This window comes from Bipolaris zeicola (genome assembly GCF_000523435.1).
Source record: "Bipolaris zeicola 26-R-13 unplaced genomic scaffold scaffold_20, whole genome shotgun sequence".
Classification (NCBI taxonomy): domain Eukaryota; kingdom Fungi; phylum Ascomycota; class Dothideomycetes; order Pleosporales; family Pleosporaceae; genus Bipolaris; species Bipolaris zeicola.
In genome coordinates this window covers 60,499-81,786 of record NW_006912069.1, presented here as the reverse complement: position 1 = coordinate 81,786, position 21,288 = coordinate 60,499, and the positions used below count along the sequence as shown (strand labels likewise).

The 21,288-nt window shown below is 53.5% G+C and overlaps 8 protein-coding genes across 8 annotated transcripts; 3 read left to right on the top strand and 5 right to left on the bottom strand.

Moving 5' to 3' along the window:
• Positions 1-114: 114 nt before the first annotated feature.
• Positions 115-853, top strand: COCCADRAFT_33836 (uncharacterized protein; the record flags this gene model as incomplete). Its single annotated transcript, XM_007710650.1, has 2 exons — positions 115-446; positions 499-853. The coding sequence occupies 2 exons, from the start codon at positions 115-117 to the stop codon at positions 851-853; spliced, it is 687 nt and encodes a 228-aa protein (XP_007708840.1).
• A 197-nt stretch (positions 854-1,050) lies between these two features.
• On the bottom strand, positions 1,051-2,252 carry COCCADRAFT_87046 (uncharacterized protein; the record flags this gene model as incomplete). Its single annotated transcript, XM_007710670.1, has 2 exons — positions 1,051-2,081; positions 2,204-2,252. The coding sequence occupies 2 exons, from the start codon at positions 2,250-2,252 to the stop codon at positions 1,051-1,053; spliced, it is 1,080 nt and encodes a 359-aa protein (XP_007708860.1).
• Positions 2,253-3,061: 809 nt separating this feature from the next.
• On the top strand, positions 3,062-3,518 carry COCCADRAFT_2143 (uncharacterized protein; the record flags this gene model as incomplete). Its single annotated transcript, XM_007710621.1, has 2 exons — positions 3,062-3,260; positions 3,367-3,518. 2 exons carry the CDS (start codon positions 3,062-3,064, stop codon positions 3,516-3,518), a joined length of 351 nt encoding a protein of 116 aa, XP_007708811.1.
• Positions 3,519-3,794: 276 nt separating this feature from the next.
• Positions 3,795-7,288, bottom strand: COCCADRAFT_87085 (uncharacterized protein; the record flags this gene model as incomplete). The annotated part of the gene is made up of 2 exons (XM_007710669.1): positions 3,795-3,876; positions 3,930-7,288. 2 exons carry the CDS (start codon positions 7,286-7,288, stop codon positions 3,795-3,797), a joined length of 3,441 nt encoding a protein of 1,146 aa, XP_007708859.1.
• An 809-nt stretch (positions 7,289-8,097) lies between these two features.
• On the top strand, positions 8,098-9,903 carry COCCADRAFT_2141 (uncharacterized protein; the record flags this gene model as incomplete). The annotated part of the gene is made up of 2 exons (XM_007710620.1): positions 8,098-8,365; positions 8,417-9,903. 2 exons carry the CDS (start codon positions 8,098-8,100, stop codon positions 9,901-9,903), a joined length of 1,755 nt encoding a protein of 584 aa, XP_007708810.1.
• Positions 9,904-10,949: 1,046 nt separating this feature from the next.
• On the bottom strand, positions 10,950-12,947 carry COCCADRAFT_2140 (uncharacterized protein; the record flags this gene model as incomplete). The annotated part of the gene is made up of 3 exons (XM_007710619.1): positions 10,950-12,183; positions 12,489-12,808; positions 12,858-12,947. The coding sequence occupies 3 exons, from the start codon at positions 12,945-12,947 to the stop codon at positions 10,950-10,952; spliced, it is 1,644 nt and encodes a 547-aa protein (XP_007708809.1).
• Positions 12,948-13,415: 468 nt separating this feature from the next.
• COCCADRAFT_2139 (uncharacterized protein) lies at positions 13,416-14,564 on the bottom strand (the record flags this gene model as incomplete). The annotated part of the gene is made up of 1 exon (XM_007710618.1): positions 13,416-14,564. The coding sequence occupies one exon, from the start codon at positions 14,562-14,564 to the stop codon at positions 13,416-13,418; it is 1,149 nt and encodes a 382-aa protein (XP_007708808.1).
• Positions 14,565-15,572: 1,008 nt separating this feature from the next.
• On the bottom strand, positions 15,573-17,593 carry COCCADRAFT_2138 (uncharacterized protein; the record flags this gene model as incomplete). Its single annotated transcript, XM_007710617.1, has 2 exons — positions 15,573-17,428; positions 17,518-17,593. 2 exons carry the CDS (start codon positions 17,591-17,593, stop codon positions 15,573-15,575), a joined length of 1,932 nt encoding a protein of 643 aa, XP_007708807.1.
• Between the last annotated feature and the right edge of the window lie 3,695 nt (positions 17,594-21,288).

Here is a 21,288-nt window from a genome sequence, read left to right as displayed (position 1 = left end):
ATCAATGTACGCTGGCGGTTCCAGCCATGCCCTTTCTATCTTCCCTGTATCACCGCGACAAAAAGTGGTGCGACAGCGTAAATGGCTGACTTACTAACGCAACATAGCTGGACCATGGACGTGGCACTGAGCCGCAAACGCTCGCGCCTGGCCCTCGATGATGACGAGGATCTGCCACCAAAAAGGGAGCCGTCGCCTGCGCCATCTCCGTTTGGAGACACTCTGAAGAAATCAAAGACACAGTGCGAGCTGGAAGAGCTGGAAATCGTACGCCCGGAAGATGCATGGACAGTCGATGTAGACGCCATACTAGCCAGCAATGTGCTCGCGGCGCCACCGGATAGTAAGCTACAGGCGCATAATAACTGGGCCAGATATCAACGAGGCCAGTCAATAACAGTGCTGTGCGTGCAAGGTAATGTTCAGATACACTATGAGCTCTTATGGTACGCTGCGTTCCAAATCTCAGGAAAAAAAATCATAATTGACATGCCATAGCTCGGCCTTGCCAGACCTATACAAACTCTCGCCCTCGCTCCAAGCCCTTGTTCTCTGCCATGACCCTTCTACACATCGCCTCTCTCCATCTGTCCCCTTTTCGCTCCCGTTGGTACAGGCTGCTACCACATCCAACAACCACTTTGTCCGGCTGGGTCTCTTGCATCCTCTGGGCGGAGGAAAGTTCCCATTAGATGCGCTCGTTGTCCTGGATAGAAATGCAAAGAGGAGGCTGGTGCTGCCGTTTGGATGGGGCGCTGGCAAACATGCGGGCACGCCTGCGGGCCGGAGCATACAGATGACACTGATGCGCTTGTTGAGAAGTTGTGTTGAGCAATTACAGCAGGAAAGCTGATATTACAGAAATCTCAATCAATATCGGGTGCTCCCTTTGGCACACCGTTAAATCTATATAGACCCTGGACCATAATGCTCAGCTGTGAAAGAATTGCTACAGTATCAGACTCGAACAAACTGAGGTGTATCTATTTTCGCAAATCTAAATCGTCTAATTCTTGATGTGAGGGGGTATCTACACATAGACAGCGCCATCTATGCTATCTTCTCCACTGTCAATGCCCCTGGCGCCTCGCCTTCCAGCGCCACAAGCCCGCTTGACTCAATCTCCTTCTTCCACTTTGTAGACTCGTACCTCGCCGTAATCACAGTAAGCCTAAGCACCGGCTCCTCTTTCGATTGCTCGCCTGCTGGCAAGGCTACAGGTGTAAATGTCCAACGGCCAAACGCCCAGTTCAGAATATATCTCGCTCTTCCTTCTGGTATTTGCTGAGTGGATGCGGGTGTAGTGTCGGAAGACTTGGGTGGTGTAGAAGCATAAAGAATACCCTTTATCCGGTATACTTCGTCCTTTGTCGGATCTTGCAGGAACTTTGCCAACTTTGACGTATCCACGCTCCCTGCCCTGTCCTCGCTCTTGAGCGTCACAGTCAGAACCTCTACCTCACTCGAATGCCCGTGGTCGTGCTCATGCGTATGCGCTCCATCCTTTGTTTCCTCCGTAACGCCTGCAAGCCGCGCATCCAAGCCAAAGACGATATCCTTGTCCACCCAGCCCTTGCGACTCTTAGTCCTAGGAATCTGTGGCTCCACCTCGAGCGCCAGAATGGCGTCTTCCACATCTTCCAACCGTCTCTCGCTAACCAGCTCGTGCTTGTTCAGCACGATGAGATCGGTGTACCGCGCCTGCATTTTCGCCGTAATACTCGTGTCTTCGTATCCCTTCCAATTCTCTACATCAATGACACTCATTACGCCGTCGAGCACATATTTGCCCGTCTCGCGGCTCAGCCGGTTGACCTCCATGACTAGCGTGGCCGGGAAGGCAGACCCTGAAGTCTCGATTACAATGCGATCGGGTTCTACATCGCGGGCGAGCGTTTCGAGCGCATCGGACAATTGGCCTACGAGGTTGCAGCATATACAGCCGTTAAGCAGCTCTTGCACGCCAGAAATGGCTGCAGATGACGCGAGTGCAGTGTCTACCTTGACATCGCCATACTCATTCTTGAGGAGCGCGAGCTTGTACGACGGGGGCAGCTGGGGGATAAGGTTTAAGATGAGGGCTACGTGGTGTTAGCAGGATGAAACCAAGAAACATGCGCACATGCATTCAATATCTGCGAGATTGCAGGGTAAAAGAAAGACTGATAAGCAAGGATAGTAAGTAAAGTGAGGTGCAACATACTCGTCTTTCCCGAGCCCAGAAACCCCGTGATGATGGTAATCGGTATCATCACGTCAAAGCTCCCCCAAGAAAAAGCTTGAGCCAGCAGCGGTTACGTTGTAGTAGTACGTAGAGAAGGAAACAAGTTTCAACTGGCCAAACAATGACGCTCTAGATCCAAGCCTCGTCCGCGCGCCTAGAAAAGAGACACACACAAAAAAAGTAAAGACTGGAAAATGATGAAATCCGATTCGAAAAGGCTTCCTCCCGCCCCGCACGTGTCAAACACACACGCACAACACTCACATCGCCCCCACCCCGAACTCTTTAGCGACGATAAAAAACGTGCTAGTTTGCAGCTCTGGCGCGGGGTCCTTAGGAATGACGTCGACCATGCAGCCCGCGCGGGGCAGTGCTAATCGCAACGGGGCAAAGTCACCGCTACACATCAAGGTACAAAGAGCGGTAGACCAGATTGACGAACGAGCCTATCAAACCATTGTTTTTTTTGCTCGCTTTCAGCTGCTAGTAGTCGGAGAATGATGCAACTTCTTGGAATTCTTGTCCGTCGATGATGGGGGCTTAGATCTTGGTTTTCTTTACCCCACCCCGCTCCGTTGTTGTTGCTTTGGTAGCTTGTGCTTGCTTCCTTCCCGCAGCCCGCAGCCCGTCCCACCCCCCCTTCTTAGGTTGGTTCCAACACCTTTTGTATAAATACGTCTCTCTCCCTTCGCGTATCATTCTTCTTCTCTCTATCTCTCTCTCTCACACACACTCAACAACTAAACAAGCTTTTTCCCTCTAATCAATCCTCTACTACCTACCTACCTCGCATCAAACCCTTAGTCTTCTTTCCAGAAAGAACACATCAATTTCATCATGGACTTCGTCAACAAACTCGCCGGCGGCCAGAGCCAGGGACAGGGCCAGTCCGTAAACGAGCAGGTCGTCAAGGACCAGAACGCAGGACAGCAATCATCAGGCTCAGGCGGCTTCCTCGGCGGCATTGGCAACAAGCTCAACGAGGCTGCTGGCGGCGGCAAGGCTAGCGAGAAGAACGAGGATTACCTTGACAAGGGTACGTTGTTGGTCTTTTGCTACTGCCCCTCCCTTCCCCTTCCCCTTCATCTTATCTTTCTGTAAAAGGATAGTGTGGGCATGAGTACTAACAGATACATGTATAGGTGTCGACTTTGTCCAGGAAAAGTTCCTCGGTCAGGGTCCTCAGGACAACGAGTCTGCGCTCGAGCAAGCAAAGGACGAGCAGATTAGCGACTTTATCCGCGGACAGTACAAGGGTGCTACCGGCAAGGACATGCCCTTCAAGGACAAATAAGCTCGTCGTAATGAAGAAAAGGTTGCGGGCGCTGGGTGCTACGACCTTGGGGAATGATGATACTGTTATGATAGTCATGAAATGAAATAATGATGATCTGTATCAACTGTCTACGCTGATGTTTGATGTTGTTCGATTTTCATGCAATTGATGCCGCAAGTAGTGTCTTTCTATTACTAAACACCTATGATCTACCGATACTGCATTATATGACGATCCATCTTGGTGCGCCAAACACAGAGCCCTCCACTACTATCATACATTTCCAAATTCGCTTTACAGCTGCCCAATGCCCTCGACAAGCTTGTCAAGCATTGCTTCCGAGTCGTCGTTCAGCAGCCCCTTCATCATGCGCGATCTATTCATCGTTAGTTCTCCTTTCTCCCCATCGTATCATCATCTTGCACTTACAGATTCGCCAGCTTGTGAGCCTCCATGCTCTGCTCCAACTCTGCGCTCTTCACCTCCGCAACATCAAGAACCTTGTCGGGTACTCTCGCCAACCGAGCAACATTAAGCCCATATGACCGATGACTAATACCTTCTGTTGCTTCATACAAAAACACCACTTCCCTCCCGCCATTCTGTTCTTCAAACCGCATATGCACATTCTTCAGTTGGCCATCAGGAAATCGCGACGGAACCTTGGCGAGGTGCTGGTAGTGCGTGATGAATAGCGTTAGGGACTGCAAGTCACGAATGACGTAGTCGAGCACTGCTTCCGCTATGGCAACACCGTCGAAAGTCGAAGTGCCGCGACCAAGCTCGTCGAGGATAACTAGAGAGCGCGGGGTTGCGGATTTGAGGATGTCGGATGTTTCGTTGAGTTCGACCATGAATGTCGACTCACCTTTGAGCATGTTGTCGAATGCGCCCATGCGAGTGAACACTGCGTCTAGCATTCCTAGACGTGCCGCGCTGGCTGGCACATAAGACCCGATTTGTCCCATGATGGCGATTAAAGCGGCAGAGCGTACGAAAGAGGATTTTCCGCCCATGTTTGGACCTGTTACGAGAAGGGCACGGGTAGAGTCGTGCGATAACGAGAGATCATTTGGCACGTAGCTATCGAGAAGTAGCTGTTCGACCATTGGATGTCGACCGCCGGTGATGTTGATTTGAATGTCGTCTGTGAAGGTGGGCTTTACATAGCCTGGCTGGTTTGCTAGGGTAGCGAGAGACAGAAGAGCGTCAAGCGTAGCCAAAGAAGCTATGCAGTCTCGCAATTGCTGGTACTTGGATGAAATTTCCTCCAATAGACGCATGTAAGCTCGGTCGCACGCGGCGGCAAGTGACTCTTTGTACTGATCCCGCTCTTGGAGCATACGCTTAACTTCTGGAGTGTGGAAGCGAAGAATAGCCTTGGTGGCTGATATTTGCTGCCATGATGCAGGGACTTTCTTCTCCTCGGGTGATTTCCTCTTGACTTCAATCAGATACTCAATGCCCGCAACGGTGACATAGTCCACCTTACTCTTCCCAAGCTTTGCTGCTGCCTCTTTGCTGTGTGTGTTGAGGTCATCTTCTACTGACGCAATGCTGAGCTTCAGATCGTTGATGTCCTCCGCCTCATGCTCCTCTCGAAAGAATGAATACTTGTCGTCATCTTTGGCGGCACTCGCGTTGATCTTGTCAAGGAAGCCATTCAAGTCCTCGTATATTTTTGGAACGTTTGAGACAGCTTCACTCAACAGTGTTGACGAGAAGCCACTTTGCTCAGGCGTCTGAGCAGACAAGTATTGGCTTGATATTTCTTGAAGTGCCTGCAGAGCCGATAACAGCTCAGGCCTTGTACATTTCTTGTAGTATATTCGTATGAGAACTTTTTCGAGATCGGTTTTGATTTTTCCCAATACAAACTTCAACTTGTCCACCGGTATGGTGTGCTCGCCTTCCTTGAGCTCTTCAACAGCTGCAATACGCTCTTCCAGCTTGACTTTATCAATCAATGGTCGACCAACCCACTTCCTGAGCAGCCGTTGTCCGAAGCGAGTCTTTGTTCGATTCATGGTCCAGAACAAACTGCCTTTTGACGTGAAGTCTGTCTGGTTTTGGTAGATCTCCAGACTGGACAATGTGTTTCCGTTGAGCAGCATGTATGATCGTGCGCTAAAGGGTTGAAAGTACTTGGTAAGGTCGAAGACATGTTCCAGTCCGTACTCGCTGAGGTATGTGATCATGGCAGACAGACATATAGTAACATGCTCTGATAGTTGATGCACCTTGTCTAGGACCGCACCTTGTTTTTCCGAATCAGCATCTGTACTGGACTTCATTTTGCCTGCATAGAAGTTCGAGATGTGACTGTATGCTTGTGCAGCCATTGTCTTGGGCTTCTCAACCCTCTCCACTCGTGACCTATCTCCAAATACGTTGGTCTTGCTGGCTGAGAGGTGCTCTATCAGCTTGTTGGTAGCCTTGGACAGATCGCCAACCACCAGAAATTCAGCTGGCGCAATGTGGAGCAAGCGCGTCTCGATCTCGCTACGCATGAAGCCGTCCTCAAAGTCATCGTAGATGATATCGCCTGTTGCCGGTTGTACGGCCACCAGTCCGACCTGGACCTTCTCGTCTGTACCCCAACCCTTGGCATTGCTCTCAGTGATGCAAAGCAGATATCCAGTCGACTGTGCACTGGCACCTGAGCCTTCGGTTGGTGTTTCCAGGCCTTCTACATCATCCACATATGTGCCTTTGGTGTAGAGATTTGTGAGTTTTCGGACAAATGGTGCGTTCCTGTTGTTGCTAGCCGCCTTGAGCGCTGCAGTTTCGACCTGGCGCACCACACCCACTTTGTGGTTCGCTTGTACAAGACGTTTGACATGGACTTGCAGGCGATGAGTAGGGAAACTCGCAGACGCAAATTTATCCAGGTGTGCCTCAGAAGGATGCTCGTCGTAGCGAAACTTTCCTGGTATGCAGACGATTCCTAGCTCCTTGGATGCGATTCTTGCATCTTCACCAAAGAACTTGTACTTGTATCCGACCTCCATGACGATGATAGTGTCCAGATGCTTGCGCTTGATATCGAGATATTGGATTTCCATAGGCGTCAACTTGCTGGCCTTTTTCGTGGCGACGGCCTTTTTGCCTTTCACAGGCTTTGGTGGGGGCTCTTCTTCGTCATCTTCGTCGCCCTCGCCTTCTTCCTCGTTGACATTGTCCTCAGAGATGATCTTGTTCCGCCTTCGCAGTTCGGCAAAGCTATCAGGACGACCCAGCTTCTTTACAAACTTCTCATGTAGTCTCTCCTTTTGCTTCTGGGCAGCGGCAGCATCTTCCTCGTCGCCATCGTCATCGTTGTCTGATTTGTTCTCGTCTTGAATCGCCGGTGATGAGGAGAACAGAAACTTGGAGGTTCTATCGGTGATCTTGGGGGGCTTCGATATACCCGAGGTAGTGGCGGATGTGTGCGTAGGTGATTGTTGCGCAGAGACGTTTTTGGTAAAGCGAACGCGTTTGGAAGGCGAGGACCGACCTGAGTCTTGGGGTTTATCATCGTCATGTACTGCGCGCTTACGGAGGGTAAGAGGTGTCTTTATTGGAAGACCATCTTCTTCGTCATCGTCACTATCGTCCTTCTGGGTCGTGCCGTTTGTGGCAGGCGGAGACTTTGTTCTTGGTGGAGATGCAGGAGTGGCAGCGGGAGCGGGAGCGGCAGGAGTGGCAGTAGCAGCGGCTTTGGGGGGTTGCGCTGGCTTGCGCGTGAAGAAGCTCGATATTGTCGGCTGGGTGCTCTTCTGGGACGATTGACTGCTTTTCGGCGCCATTGGACCGTTTGTGGGTTGTAGGAAACAGATGGTCGGTGTGCAGGTGGAGAAAGCCGGCGACGCGTAACGAGCATGGCGACTCGCGCCTTGCGACCTGGTTACATCACGGTGTCACGTTTCTGGGGTTTTTAACCGTGCTTGTGCTTGGGCCTTGTACCCCACACAGAGATAAGGACGCCGGATAATGGGCAACGACTGAATCGTCGGGCTATTTCTCCAGGACCCTTTTGTCTTGGCCGCTCTTGCTCTTTACATGCGTTATGCAGCCTTTGGATGTGGGCTGTCGAACCTTAAGACAGAGTTTGACAGATTGACTTGTGGAAAAAAAAGAGGCTTCTATGATTACCTGATAAGCAGCGAGGGGACCCATGATATATGGCTGTCATCACCGCAGAACCATATCGCTCTAGTTCGGTTCACGATCTTCTTCAATGGTCCTCCCTCAACACTTCTTGCGTTATTTTTCGCCCAGATCACGACCAGTGTCTAAGCCTCCAAGTACCGCAGACGGCCCGGCTTTAAGATCCTATCTCTTCACCCTTCAGCACTATCATCAGAGTTTTCTTCACCATGTCCGTAGTAATGCCTAGAACCCCGTAAACTTCTCATGCCAGCTTCCGCTTTGCGTAGCTGGCGCTAAGCACTTTCAGTAACTGCCTTGGCTATCTGTGGTAGGGGCCAGCATCCTCCGCTGTCGGCATGTGTGCTATAAAGAGGTACTGACGACTCCTCGCATGCCATCATCACGCCGACCTCGCAGGCATCTTTCTCCCCCGTCCGTTTGGTAACAGCATCGTGCTGTCTGCAGTATGGCGCCATATTTGCTTGTCAAGCCCTTGATTGGGCTTTTGATGCTGCAGAGCGCATTGGCTACTCCAGTCAAAAGGCATGTTTCCTTTTACAAAGAGGAGGACCCTTACGGGTTCCGAACTCATGAGCCACGGCTTGGTGCTGTAGCTTCATCTACCGCGATTTGCAGCCGCATCGGAACCGACCTGTTGAAGGCGGGCGGCAATGCGGCAGACGCCATGGTCGGTACCGTGGCATGCGTAGGCGTCGTGGCCATGTACCACTCTGGTAATTCCACCTCCCAAAGTGCTTCCTATAAGAGTTACTAACAGATAGTAGGAATTGCTGGGGGAGGCTTTATGCTTGTCCGTTCACCAAACGGCACATATGAGTTTATTGACTTCCGCGAGACAGCTCCAGCCGCTGCCTTCGAGGACATGTACAAGAACAATGAGATAGCTAGTGAGAGGGGCGGTCTTGCATCTGGCGTTCCAGGTGAACTTCGTGGGCTGCAGTATCTTCATGAAAAGTACGGCCGCCTCCCATGGAAAACCGTCATCAAGCCAGCCGTCAAGGTCGCTGAAAAAGGTTGGAAGGTCAATGAAGATCTTGTTCGGTATATGGCTTCTGCTTCAAACAACGGAAAGGACAACTTCTTCGTTAACGACAAGGAGTTTGCGATTGATTTTGCTCCCAAAGGCCGTCTTCTCCAGCTCAACGAGACCATCACGCGAAAGCGCTATGCCAAAACGCTCTCAATCATTGCAGAGCAGGGCCCTGACGCATTCTACAAAGGACCGTTGGCAGAAGCCACGATCCGCGCTCTCCAAGCCTCCAATGGCACCATGACGCTCGAAGACCTAGCAAACTACACCGTGGCCATCCGCAAGCCCTCGGCCATCACCTACGGAAACTACAAACTCACGGCCTGCAGCGCACCCTCAGGCGGCAACGTCGCCCTCGCCGCCCTCAAATTCATGCAAGGCTACTCGGGCGTTGGCGACCCCCTCAACGCAAACCTAACCACGCACCGTCTCGACGAAAGTATGCGCTTCGCCTACGGCATGCGCTCAGAGCTCGGCGACCCATCCTTCGTCAAAGGCCTAGACACATTCCAGCAGCAAATGCTCTCCAACGCCACAGCCGCCGAAGTCCGCAGCAAGATCATCGACGACAAAACCTTCCCGGTAGCCTACTACAACCCATCTGGCCTCGAATCCCTCGAAACACCCGGAACAAGCCACGTCGTCGCCGCCGACGCAAGCGGCCTCGCAATCTCCCTCACCACAACCGTCAACCTCCTCTTCGGCAGCAAACTCATGGTCCCGGAAACCGGCGTCATCATGAACAACGAAATGAACGACTTCAGCATCCCAAACACCACAAACGCCTTTGGCTACATCCCCAGCCCCGCAAACTTTATTCGCCCCGGAAAACGCCCTTTATCCTCCATCGCACCAGTCATAGTCGAGCACCTCAACCTCGCAAACGTAACAAACGCTTTCTACATCGCCATCGGTGCGGCGGGCGGTTCGCGTATCATCACTGCCACAATCCAGAATATCATTCACATGCTTAGTGGTAATATGACGACGGCCGAGGCGCTGGCACAACCCAGGTTCCACGATCAACTTGTGCCGGCCCAGGTGAGCTTCGAGTATGCGTTTGATAATGCTACCACGGCGTATCTGCAGCAGATTGGCGCTAATGTGACGTGGATGGCGCCTGGCAGCAGTAGTGCGCAGGGTCTGAGGTTGTTGCCGAATGGCACGTTTGAGGCGGCGAGTGAGCCTAGGCAGAAGAATAGTGGTGGTTTTGCCGTTTAGATGAAACAAAAAAGTCATGTTTGATATTGATGCCAATGATGGAGCTGTTGGATAGGTTAAGGAGTCTTTGGGATGAACGATTCCCCATGTACATAGATACCGCGCTTAACCTCAATGAACTATACGAGTCAAAGTAAACTCATTACTACTACTTCATAACCAAACTTCACGTATGCAAAACACTGCTTAGAATCGTATGAACAACTGCGTTGTGTTTCATCTGGTGCGTATATTGCACTCGTGCTTCTCTCTATTAGAGTAGCCCATCATCTACTTTGGACAAGAGACTACAAAGTGGGAGGCGAGAAGAAAAAAGGGAATAACGCTTTTTGTAAGCCCCGTCAAACGTGTATCCATCATGTCGGATCACGCCAAAGAAAACGCCGAGAATGTACACTGCAAAACAAACCAGAACAGGGATCGACCCAAGTACAAGAGCTGCTGTACCTATCAGCTCAGTCGATCACCCGTCTGCAGAGACGAAGCAAAGATGACTGCCTTCAATCGTAAGCCATGCCATGGATCATGGGAGGCCTCGCTATCGTCGGACGCAACTGATCAAGAGTTACCTTCGGGCGAAGCGGCTGGGTCTATTAACTCTCATGGGCAGGGCGTAGGGGAAAGCACACCTCATCTGCGTAAACATAGTCAGTAACAATCCGAGACAAATACAAGACATCAATACATACCAAAATCCCGTCGCACACCTAGAAACGACTTCGGTGATTAGGTTTTGCTGGCGTAAGGGGGAGAGCGGTGGAGGGCTCCTCGATCTGTTTCGCACTGTATCAAACGCCAAATGTTAGCAAGCACAATGAAATAATAAGAAGTTGGTGCATTACGTTTGGCTGGCAGTCATGCAAATGCAAAAAAAAGACGGTATACGATAAAAACTAGTCAAAAAAAGGGACAGGGGATGCTAGGGTAAGACAATAGAAAGCCTCCAAACTGAAGCTTGACGTAACGTGGCTCTGCGGACGATGCCTAGCGCAAGTCTATTTGCGCTGGCGTTTGCTTGCTGCAATGTGAGGCTCGTCTGTTCGTTTCTAATGGGCAGGAGTTTGGGAGTGGGCTCTTTGAACAGATGATACATACCCGTTTACTTCTTTATCCAGCTGCATGTACTCTTCGACTGCATTCTTGCCGCCCCGATTCAGGAGATAGGCCATGTAATAGTGTGACAACTCTTTCGACGTCTCAGCAGAGAAGCGACCTTTGGTGCGCATCAGCTCGTGAGCCGCCTTGATCCGAGCATGCGCCGCTTCTTGGCTGGGAGAAGGCTGTGCAATTTCGAATTCCAAGTACTTCATCCAGAACTCACGCGAGTCTAGGAATCGCTCATGCTTGTCCTTGAAGACTTGACGAGCTTCGCTGATGCTGCTCTTGCACTGCCAGAGAATACGTGCTTGCTCAGCTGCGAGTATGCCGCCAATCTGGTTATTGGAACGGTCAATGTACTGCTCTAGAAGGCGGACAGCCGCGTCATTGCCTTCGTGCCGTCGCTCTAGACCTGCAAGGGAGATGAGAGTCTCGGTGTGCTCTGGTGCCTCCTCGAGCATAGCCAGGTAGATATCACGAGCGACAGATGTTCGACCGAGTTTCTCTTCGAAACGAGCCCAGTTGAGGCGTATGGCGGGGGCTGAGATGGGCACAAAAATACAGCTGGCTCGCATGTAGATGATCCTTGCATTCTCCTCTTTGCCCTGGGCAAACATCCAGCGGGCATATCGCAGCCAGAATTCGTCGTACAAAGCACATGCGACCAAGCAGCGCTCATACAGGAACGCGATACGCTCAAAGTCACCCTGCTTCTCTTCGTAATCTAGATACTTGCGCCAATTCTCAAGCTCGGACTCTTCGAGCTCGGTGACGTGGAAGTAGGCCCTCTTGATGGCATGCTCATAGGTCCAGCGGTTGGTAACATCCTGCTGTGTCTTTGAGTACGAGCCGTAGTACCATTCAGTTATCTTGGCGCGCAGCTGCCGCTCAATCTCAAGCGCTGGCTTGTCAGGTTGTCCCTGATTCTCGAGCTGAACCGCGGCTTTCAGCTTTTCGAGTGTTCCGGGACTGGCCAACTCTTCTACTGGACGGTTGGAGAGAAGGACGGAGAATTTCTCATAGTACCGAGAAAACTGGTAGATGGGTATGTGCAAAACACGGCTGTAGATTTTGGTAACATTGGCTGGCTCTTGGATACGCTCCTCGAATTCGATATACTTGTCCCAGAATGGGTGGCTCTGGAAATCCAGACCGACAAAGTGAGCACCTCGCTCGAATAGCCTGCTGAGTTAGCATTGAAAGATCTGAATAAGGAGAGTACGACGAGGAGAGAATGAAAGGGGACGATCTTGAAAAGTAACTTAGTGTGCCAACAAAAGGATGGTAAGGCTATCGAACTTCGTCCTTCCAGGGTCTTGGGCAACTCTTTCGCGGGGGCAGAGTGTGAACGGGGTGGAGAGGGGAGGGCAACGGGATGATGGGACATGTAAACATGTAGCGCCCGAGCGCGCCCGAGCCCACCGCTGGCTACGGCGATTTGAGCCTCGGAATCGGGAGGAGGGAAGCGGGGCAAAGACAGGACTCACTCTCGGATGATGTCGTTGTCGTGCGACGTATCCATCTTGAAGCTGCAGTAGTTGGCCCACAAGTCTACTGAAGTAGTGATGCACGAGACACCACGCTCATATACCATCTCGGCAGTTTCTGTACCGCCAATCGAGAACTCGAGGTCGGCATACTTCTTCCAGTAACCGAAGAACAGCGGAAACTTGGTAAGAAAGCAATCGTAGACGTTGCGGACAAGCTCGATGGTCGAGGGACTGGAGTTGCGGGTGACGCCGCCTTCAAGCTCGGAGGCGCGAGTGACGAGTGCTTCCCATTTGTCGAAATCATCTTCACTCTCCACCTATATGTGCTATTAGCCAAGGTCTGTAGCGAGGCAATGGGACACTCACCACAGCGCTGAGGAGCTTGTTGATTTCACCTGCAGCCTCTTCCCCGGTGTAGTGCACCTGGGCAATGCTGCCGCGCCCAGTGGCCAACATGATGGCGCGTCTCGGGCTCCGTGCAGAAGACTGTGTGTACGAATTAGTTATGGTATTTATGCGACTGCGTGCAACAGCGTGGTGGTGATGCGGCGACGACGACGGCGGCGAGAGGTTCGTGTGTGGTTGTCGAGAGGTTTGCGAGAGGTTTGCGACAGTCGTACCGTAGAAGCCGCGCTCGAGTTCGCGTCGGCGAATCCACTTTCGTCAGCGCCGAAGCTTGCAGGCGCCAAGCCTAGCGTTTGCCCAAACCAAGCGGCAGCCTGGTGGGCAACCAATAGCAAGAGGGCAACGCGGCTGCAACTATGGATTTTATTCATCGTGTATTCACCTATCTAGGATCTTACAAAATAGCCAACAAGGCCGCCAAGGTATCACGCCAAACAAGAGGGCTACGGGTGCCTCTCCATTCAAGACAGAATTCCAGACCCCAAGACTCCGGCACAACAGTAGAATCCATCCATGTGCTCACGCAGCACTCTCTTCTTTCAAAAAAGGTGCCGTGTCACTGGCTGAAAACGAGAAGGGACTCTTGCCTACTTCCGGGCTCCGTGGGCTGATAGGCAACGCGAAGAGTCCATCGTCCTTATCGTCGTCGTCTGCAGACCCCAGTGGACCTCGAGATTGAAAAATGGGCGCTGGGCCAGACAAGGCGTTTAACGAGCCCATGCCAGCACTCTGCTGTTCTGTGATAAACTGTGGAGGTGCCTGTGCTGCGATTCTCCGAGGTGGATCTATTGGCTGAACCTGAGGTGGTTGCGGTGGCTTTGCCGCAAGGCTAGCTGGATTTGCGCCCTTGAAGACCGCAAAAGAACTAATGGCAATGTCTGAAGATTCGGGCGATAGGGGGTTGGAGAAGCCCGGCGTGCTATTGCTGGGTGAGAGGTCCTTTTCACTCGTGCCTAGTCGCAGTCCTGCCAGCTTGTCCATGAGGCGGCCCCCGCCAGGAGACCGTGGGCTAGAGGGCGCCTTCATCGGTGCCAGCACGGGCTCGCCAAGTGAGATACTTAGGCCTGCGGGTTTGGCATTGACTCCGAATGTTGACTCAATCCATTCCTTCTCTTGCACGGCCATAAGCAGGCCGACGCCCTCGACGTTTGTACGTGACTCTGCTTCAATCTCCTTCTGTAGCACCTGCAGCCTTTTCTTTGCCCAAATGGTGTGCAGGACACCCTTCTTGCCCGCTGCCCGCGCCGACGCCCCTAGCTCTGGCGGAAACAATGCCGGAAGGGGATTTGTATGCCAGACAACAGGAGCCCTGGTACCGTCTTGCGGTTGTAGCGTGAGTGTAACGCTGGTGGGTACCGCGACGCCCGGGGGTAGCAGAAAGTACATGCGATGCACGTCGTTGGCCGACTGGTCGTTGGCGGGCAGGACCCGTGTGCTGCCATCCCATGAGATGTGCCAGTCTCCCCGCACTCCCCGCGTTGTGTCGTCGTCCTCCCACTCGACCATTAGGATCTTGGTGCCCGTGGTGGCATTTGCGTGGCCCGCCTCGTACTCGTAGCGGGCAAGCGCATTTGCGCTGGAGATGCTCGGCGACTCAACCTCATCCTTGGTCAGCTGTCGCGTGGTGGTGTCGACGGAAGTAAACGGAACCGTGGCCGGGGACGCCATTGGGAACAGGTCGAGTGTAGATGTCGTGGAGCGCGATAGTTACGTGCGGGACGATGCGTCTACCGGCGTGTATACAAGTGGGTGGGGGTGGTATACGGGTCTAGGTGGTAATAACGGCGACGGCAAAATGACAATCATCCAAAGGCCCGTGTTCGACGTCGAGGGCAATGCAACACACAGTCGACGGCAGGCTAGACACACCCCGCCACGACCTTGCTCTGGCTGGGATGGCAGTCTGGCGATGTCTCGCTGACTGTCTGATGCTGGCCGTACGCGTTAGCCTGCAGCTTCGCAGTCCGGCCGATGTTCGTACACTAATTTTAGACGTCGACGCCGGCCACTTCTCCACGGCTCCTAGCCACGGGAACCAGCGACTGCCGCGCCACATGCGGAGAGCTGCGTGCTACTCTTGTCAGCCAATCACGTGTGCATATGCATCATTGAGGCACGGCGCTGCCTGAGCGTATCGCTCGTTTCAACTTCATTTCCTCTCCTATGGGCCTCACTCTAGAGCCCCGTTGCTACACTACTATCCATGTATCTACCTACATATACACGCGCCGGCCGCTGGGGTGCTGCGCTAGCTTCCCCCACGCAGCCTTTGGCCCCTCCATGTTCTCTTCCTCACCCTCCCTCACCCCCTTCCCTTCTCCGTTCCCCCCTTTCCATGTACGGTTTCTCGGGGAGGTAACCAGACCACACCGAATCCAGCCGTGATCTCGTTAATAGTTGAAAAAAAAAAATAGAAACACCCTTTCCTCCTAACGACATCCAGTCGATGCTACTGCGCCGTGTGAATGCTGCCTTTGCTCCTTAGAGCCATTGGTATCCAAAATTACAAAAGTGGGTATCGTGTAGAATAAAATATATGCAAAGAAACAAGCAAATCGCTTTGGTAAAAGTTGCTGCAAGAAGAGCCAGGGCCCGGACGAGAAGAGAATGTAAGTTGGCAAAAAGGGGGGACACACACACAAGACCAGGATGCATACCAGCAGAAGAAGCGACCGCTCAGATGAGCAAAAAGTCCCAGTTCTTCTGTCGCATCATGTCCCGCCAGTGAACACTCTGTGTGTTGCCCTTTGCCAGGTTGTCGTCGTTGGCCTTCCACACTTCGTGGAGAAGATTTTTGACTCTTCCATACGATCCAAAGTTTGCCGCCTCGCCCAGCATGGCAGAGCGATCAGCAAACATTTTGCGGAATCCAGACTGTGGCACCGAGATGGAGCCAGCGACCAAAAGTGGCCAAATCAGAGAACGGTCAAAGCCGTCAGGGCCAGCGGGGATATACTCCATGGCCTTGCAGAGAGCACTCACCAGGTTGACAAAGGTGGGTGATGTGCGGTCAAAGTCAGGCACTAGGCTGCAAAGGTAGATGCGGGCGGCTAGACGGTACACTGCAGTCATGTTGCGGCGAAGCTGCCGTGGGAGAATCTCACCAGTAGACGAGTAGGCGCTGTTGAGCGAACCCTGGGGCGGCTCGGTCAAGCTAATCTGCTCGCCAAGGAGCTTGATGTGAGCGCAAAGCTGCACGATATCCATGTTCTCATTCTTGAGCGCTTCGAGGCAGGCGATTTCCGAAATGAGATACATGATGCGGTCTTCGCATCCCATGAGTTCTGCGAGGCCGGAAGACGCATCTGCAATAAGCTTCTCCCGGTAAGTGTCAGCGAATGATGGCGTCCTGCCCAGCATCGTAGCGCCGAGGATGTCGATCCAGGACGCCAGTGTCATGTTGAAGGGTGGCTGAGCGTGTGCCTGGCCGTTCAGTGCAATCATCTGTGCAGGAAGCTCCAGCCTGTGAACAAGGTTCTGGACGGCTTCAAAGTGGCCATGCCATGGGATGTCCATCAGACCGTCGTTGAATCGACCGACTGAGCACTGGAAAAAGATCATGCCGAGCGCAGCCTCGAGGGTCTGGCCGTGGTTGCTGTCACTGTAGAGCGCAGCGGTGAGCTGCTGGACGGTCTCACCGCGGTGTCGCTGAATGTCTAGGTCAATCTGCTCTCCAGTGAGCCCCTGAGTGGTCTTCATGTGTAGTGCGGATATGCTCATGCAGCAGTGTAGATATGCCTTGTTGGTCTCGAGTGCTGGGATGATGACATCGCGCTGCGCTGCGCCAGGTTGGTTGGTTTCCAGGACAGGAAAGGCAGAGGGCATGATGTTCTCCAAAAAGTGGCTGAGCAGGTGGCGGTCGCAATCATCCACTTGAATGGATGGCTGGTGTGATGGACTGAAAGTGCCATACGTGTTGTAGTCAAAGATGGGGAAATCAAGGGGCTCCTCTGTAAACGATTCGCGGCGCTCAAAGTAGTCTTGTTGAATCCAGTTGTCTGAGGGGTATGCTGGAGGTGTTTGGTAGTGGCTGTAGGAGGAGATGGTAGAATCGCGTCGAGTTGGGATGTCGTTGATGAACATCTGGCTCTCGGTCTTGATGTCAATGTCGTATGGGACATAGTGTCCTGGGTGGGCGAAGCTGGGGGGGAAGCTGGGTGGAGGCATTGTGGAGTTGTAGAAGTCGATTGTGGTAGGGGCTGGGTTGAAGTTGTAGTCGAGCGAGTTCTGCGAATCGACAGAAGGCGCTCTTGTGCAGCTGACACCGTCTGAGAATGTGTCGGCAGTCTGCATGGAGTGGCAGAGGCTTGGTGGAGTGTTTGTGCCCATGGCAGCGCCCTGTGCAGTCTTCTCATTGAGCTTTGTGCGCTTGATGATGTTTTTGATGAGTTCTTTCTGGTTGCGCCTCTGCTCGTTGTTGCTCCACCACATGGGCCTCTTATATTCACACTTGAGACCAAGGTGTTTACAGGCGCGACAGGATGGTTTTCCTTCGTCGCACTTCTTGCGTCGCAGGCGGCATGTGAAGCACCCTGCACAAGATCCGTTAGCCAGCCTGTTCAAGTCCATGCGCGGGATCCCTGCATAGGAAAAAAAACAAAAGGCAGAGGGTATATGTTACCTGTTCGTGAGCGACGGTGCATTTTTGCAGCGGCTTGCTTTGCTGCGTTAGCAGCAGCAGTGGTAGCGCCTACCATGGTTGTGGAGTGTTTGGTAGTAGATGTGGGAGCGGACGAGGAGGACATGGACGCTCGAGGTACCCAGAGCGGTGGTATATGAGGCAAGCCAGTTAAACGATGCGGCAATAACGACTAAGGCACGACGGGACGATTCGTAAGGGACAGGATGGCAGGGCTCGACCGGGCTGCTCGTAATTAAAGATGGGCATTCAAAGCTCGACCAGCGGGCTTGATGTGAAGGAAGGAGCGGAACCAAATTATGCGGACTACCTATTTGCGTGGAGGGTTATTAGTGAGCGACAAGTACCTTATATCTGCCAGGAACGGCACAATGGTCACAAATACTGCTGAATCTATTCTTGGACTTGCAGTTATCTCGAGGGGCGGGCGACCAACGGGAGGGAATTGCGAACGTGGTACAGCACATGGCACTGGCACGCTGATTGGGCAGACTAGTCTGGCCATGCAGCCTGATGTCGACATTTGGGGGCATTTTGTGTTGCCAGCTATTTTGGGGCTTACTTACCCGCCGCGCTTGAGCCAGCTGCAGGCCATAGCGTCCATCTCTCCACGGCTATCGATCGGCTCACTGGCCCCCGCAACCAGTCTGGTAAGTAAATTGTCCCGTTTGGGCGACTCGGCCCTTAGAGGCATACGCCCATGTCGACGTGAGAGTTTTCGCAGCCAGGGGGGTCGGGTGCGTTAGTCTCTTCTTGTCCCAACCTCCCTGCGGGGCACTATCGACGAGTGGCATCATTCCAGAGCCGTCTAGGGAAAACACTTGCAGCGGCTGCGATAAGTGGCCGGCCCGGACGTTACTGGTGGCCTTGTGCAGATGCGCAGATCACGGGATGCAATGCGCCCGGTCTGTGTACAAGCAAGCACGGCACCTGCTGGTAGCTGTCCTCGTGCCAGCGGGGGAGCATGAGTGCGTGCGTGCGTGCGTGTATGCGTGTATGTACGTATGTGCGTATGTGCGTGTGCAAGCGAAGCGACGAGGGAGGGAGTCACTGGCCCTCAACGGCCACGTTGGCCACAGCCAGTCGACAAACGGAGCTGGCAGTTGAGGCTGTTGTGATCATTTCCACCGCGGGACCTGCCCAGCTAGAAGCTAGGCGGACGAAAAAGGCATACGGCAGTGTTGGCCAAACACGGCAGGTCGGTTGGCGATGTTTTTTTCCCGAGCTACGCGGGCAACGACGAGGGAGTGGTGTAACGCAGCGGAGTGGCATAGCACAAGATGGGCGGCGGCATCCAGTCAGCGTGCGCTCCCACGCAAAACAAGTCGCTTGTGCATGTTGCTCGAGGTGAAATTGCGAGAGAAGCTTTTGCTAGCGGTCGACGAGGGCCAATGACGGGGCCGAGGATGCTAGCTTACGCTGCGGGGCAATGGAGCGACATGCTGGGCTGCTGGGGCGGACGACAGGGGAGTCGAGGTAGTGGTCGTCGTGGTAGGTAGCAGTAGTACTCTAGCGGTGGTGGTGGTGGTATAGTGTGTGTGTATGGGAGCGTGCTATGAATAGGCCGTTAATTAGGCTGAGCCGGGTCGAGGAATTGCCCATAATTAGGGCGACGGCCCAAAGTGGGTGGCATGGCGAAGGCAGGCGAGGGCAGGTGCAGGAAGCGGCGGTGATTGGTTACCGAGGGCTACAATCAATACTTGGCGGGCGACGAATGGGCCCTCGAGTACCGGGTACGTCCTCGGTCGCAGTCGGACAGACCAGGCCCTTACTCACCTGACTGCGCGGAACTGATGCTCAAAGGCCATTCTCTCCCGCTGCAAAGGCGCTACTTGCTGGTCCCTGGTTTTTGGTAAATGATGCCTGTCTCGTTTGCGTCTTGTTGGGCATCTAGTGTGCCCATTAATTGTCATCGCACGCTTGGTCGCCCTCTAGACACGACTCAAACCTCTGCTCGCTCGTCTCTGCGGCACGCCTTCGGTCATCACCATGGGATCCGCCAAGCTGGCCAAATTACGAGCGCCGTTGCACAAAGCCGTTCCCAGTAGGTTCCTTTGCCCGACTATCAGAGGTGGATCTTTTTTTCTTTTTTCTCTGCTTGGCGCGGTTCGTAGAGAAAACGCTTGGGATAATGCTTGCATTTGCACAAGTTGCGGTCTGCATGGCTCCTTGCTCGAACCCCATTTCTCCACGCTGATTCGCCTTGTCACAACGACGCTTCGCCAGTCCATTGTCGCAGCGGAGCACACCAGAGAATGGCGACTCGGCTGGCCGCAGGGTCTTGGAGTCACGGGCTCGTCGTGTGGGTGCTTCTCTGGGCGACCGTTGGCCGCCACTGTGGGAGAGGGTTTCATGGTGGGTAGGTAGTCGCAGTCACGAGGGTGTGGTAGTACCAGCGGTCTGACACATGGCTGGCAACGGTAGCAGACTGCCGGCAGCGGCGACGCCCAGGCAAGAAGACAGACAAAAGTCGAGGTAGTAGGTCCGACGAGCACCACAGTTTGCCCGGCCAGACGACGACTATGACGACAGGACTGCTTGTCGAGTCGACCTGGACTCTGCTCTGTGGCGTCACGGGCTGCACGCAACCGCTCAAGCACGGAACGCAGCCGCATGTGATGTGTTTGTGCCAATATCGCATTACTGCATGGCGCTGATGAGGCTGTCGGCTCACACACGTCAACCGTCCGAACCGAAGCTCCACCGACCGATCATGACATGGATGGCCGTTGTCACATTGTGCTTTGTCAGAAAAGCGCGGTATATGTATGTACTTGGGTAGTAGTGTACATACAGGGACATGTATGTATGTATGTATGTATGTATGTATGTATGTATGTAAGTATGAGTCTACATGTGAATGTATACTACACAGCCGCATATAGACCTGTCTGTGCACATAGTTTGATACGTAGTAGTAATAGTAGTAGTAGCTTGCTGGCGGCCAGCGTCACACTGGCGGGCAAGGTGAGGCGGTGGGCGTGGTGCTGGCAGTTGCTGGCAGTGGCAGTGGCAGTGGCAGTGGCCCAGAGCATGTCCGAGGTACGTACCTTGAGGCTGCGCACAGGACGCCAGACAGCCAACAGTATGCGTGCACGCCATGGCTCAACCTCAGATCTTCGCTGCATCTGCGCGCGACTGGCGGCGACACGATCCGCTGCCGTCGGCCCTCGCTGTGAGTGGATCCGCGGCGACCCTGACTTGGCCGGCCGGGCGTAGGTGCGTGCGTGTGTGCGTGTGCGTGTGGCCGTGGCCGTGATGACGGCCGTGGTGGTGGTGATATTAATGGCATTTGCCTGTCCCTTTTCGGCACTATTAGCCCGTGGCCCAATCTGCGGGCTGGCCAATCAGCGCCCCATCCGCCCTCGCAGCAGTCTACACTAAGCGCCAGCCTGTCTGCTGCCCACTATGCCTGGCGACGACTCGACCTCGCTCAGTGGCCGCTGTCGACAGGCATACGCTGTCTCATGCAGTCTCTGCTGTGTGATATGGGCCAAACTCGCCCGCCCCCCACCGCCAACGGCGCCCAAGCACTCTCTACAAAAGACTTGCAAGCGCTCTCCACCCGGAGGGTCCTGTTTCCCGTTTTCGATCATCTTGTGCTGCCGCTGCCCTACTGTGCTTTGCTTTGCTTTGCTTTGCTTTGCTTCAGCGTATGCCATGCTCGCCACACTCCATCCCATTACCCCCTAGCCCTCTCTCGCAAACTCGCAGCTCCTACTCTTGAGCGTGTGTGCGCCCACTCACATCGTG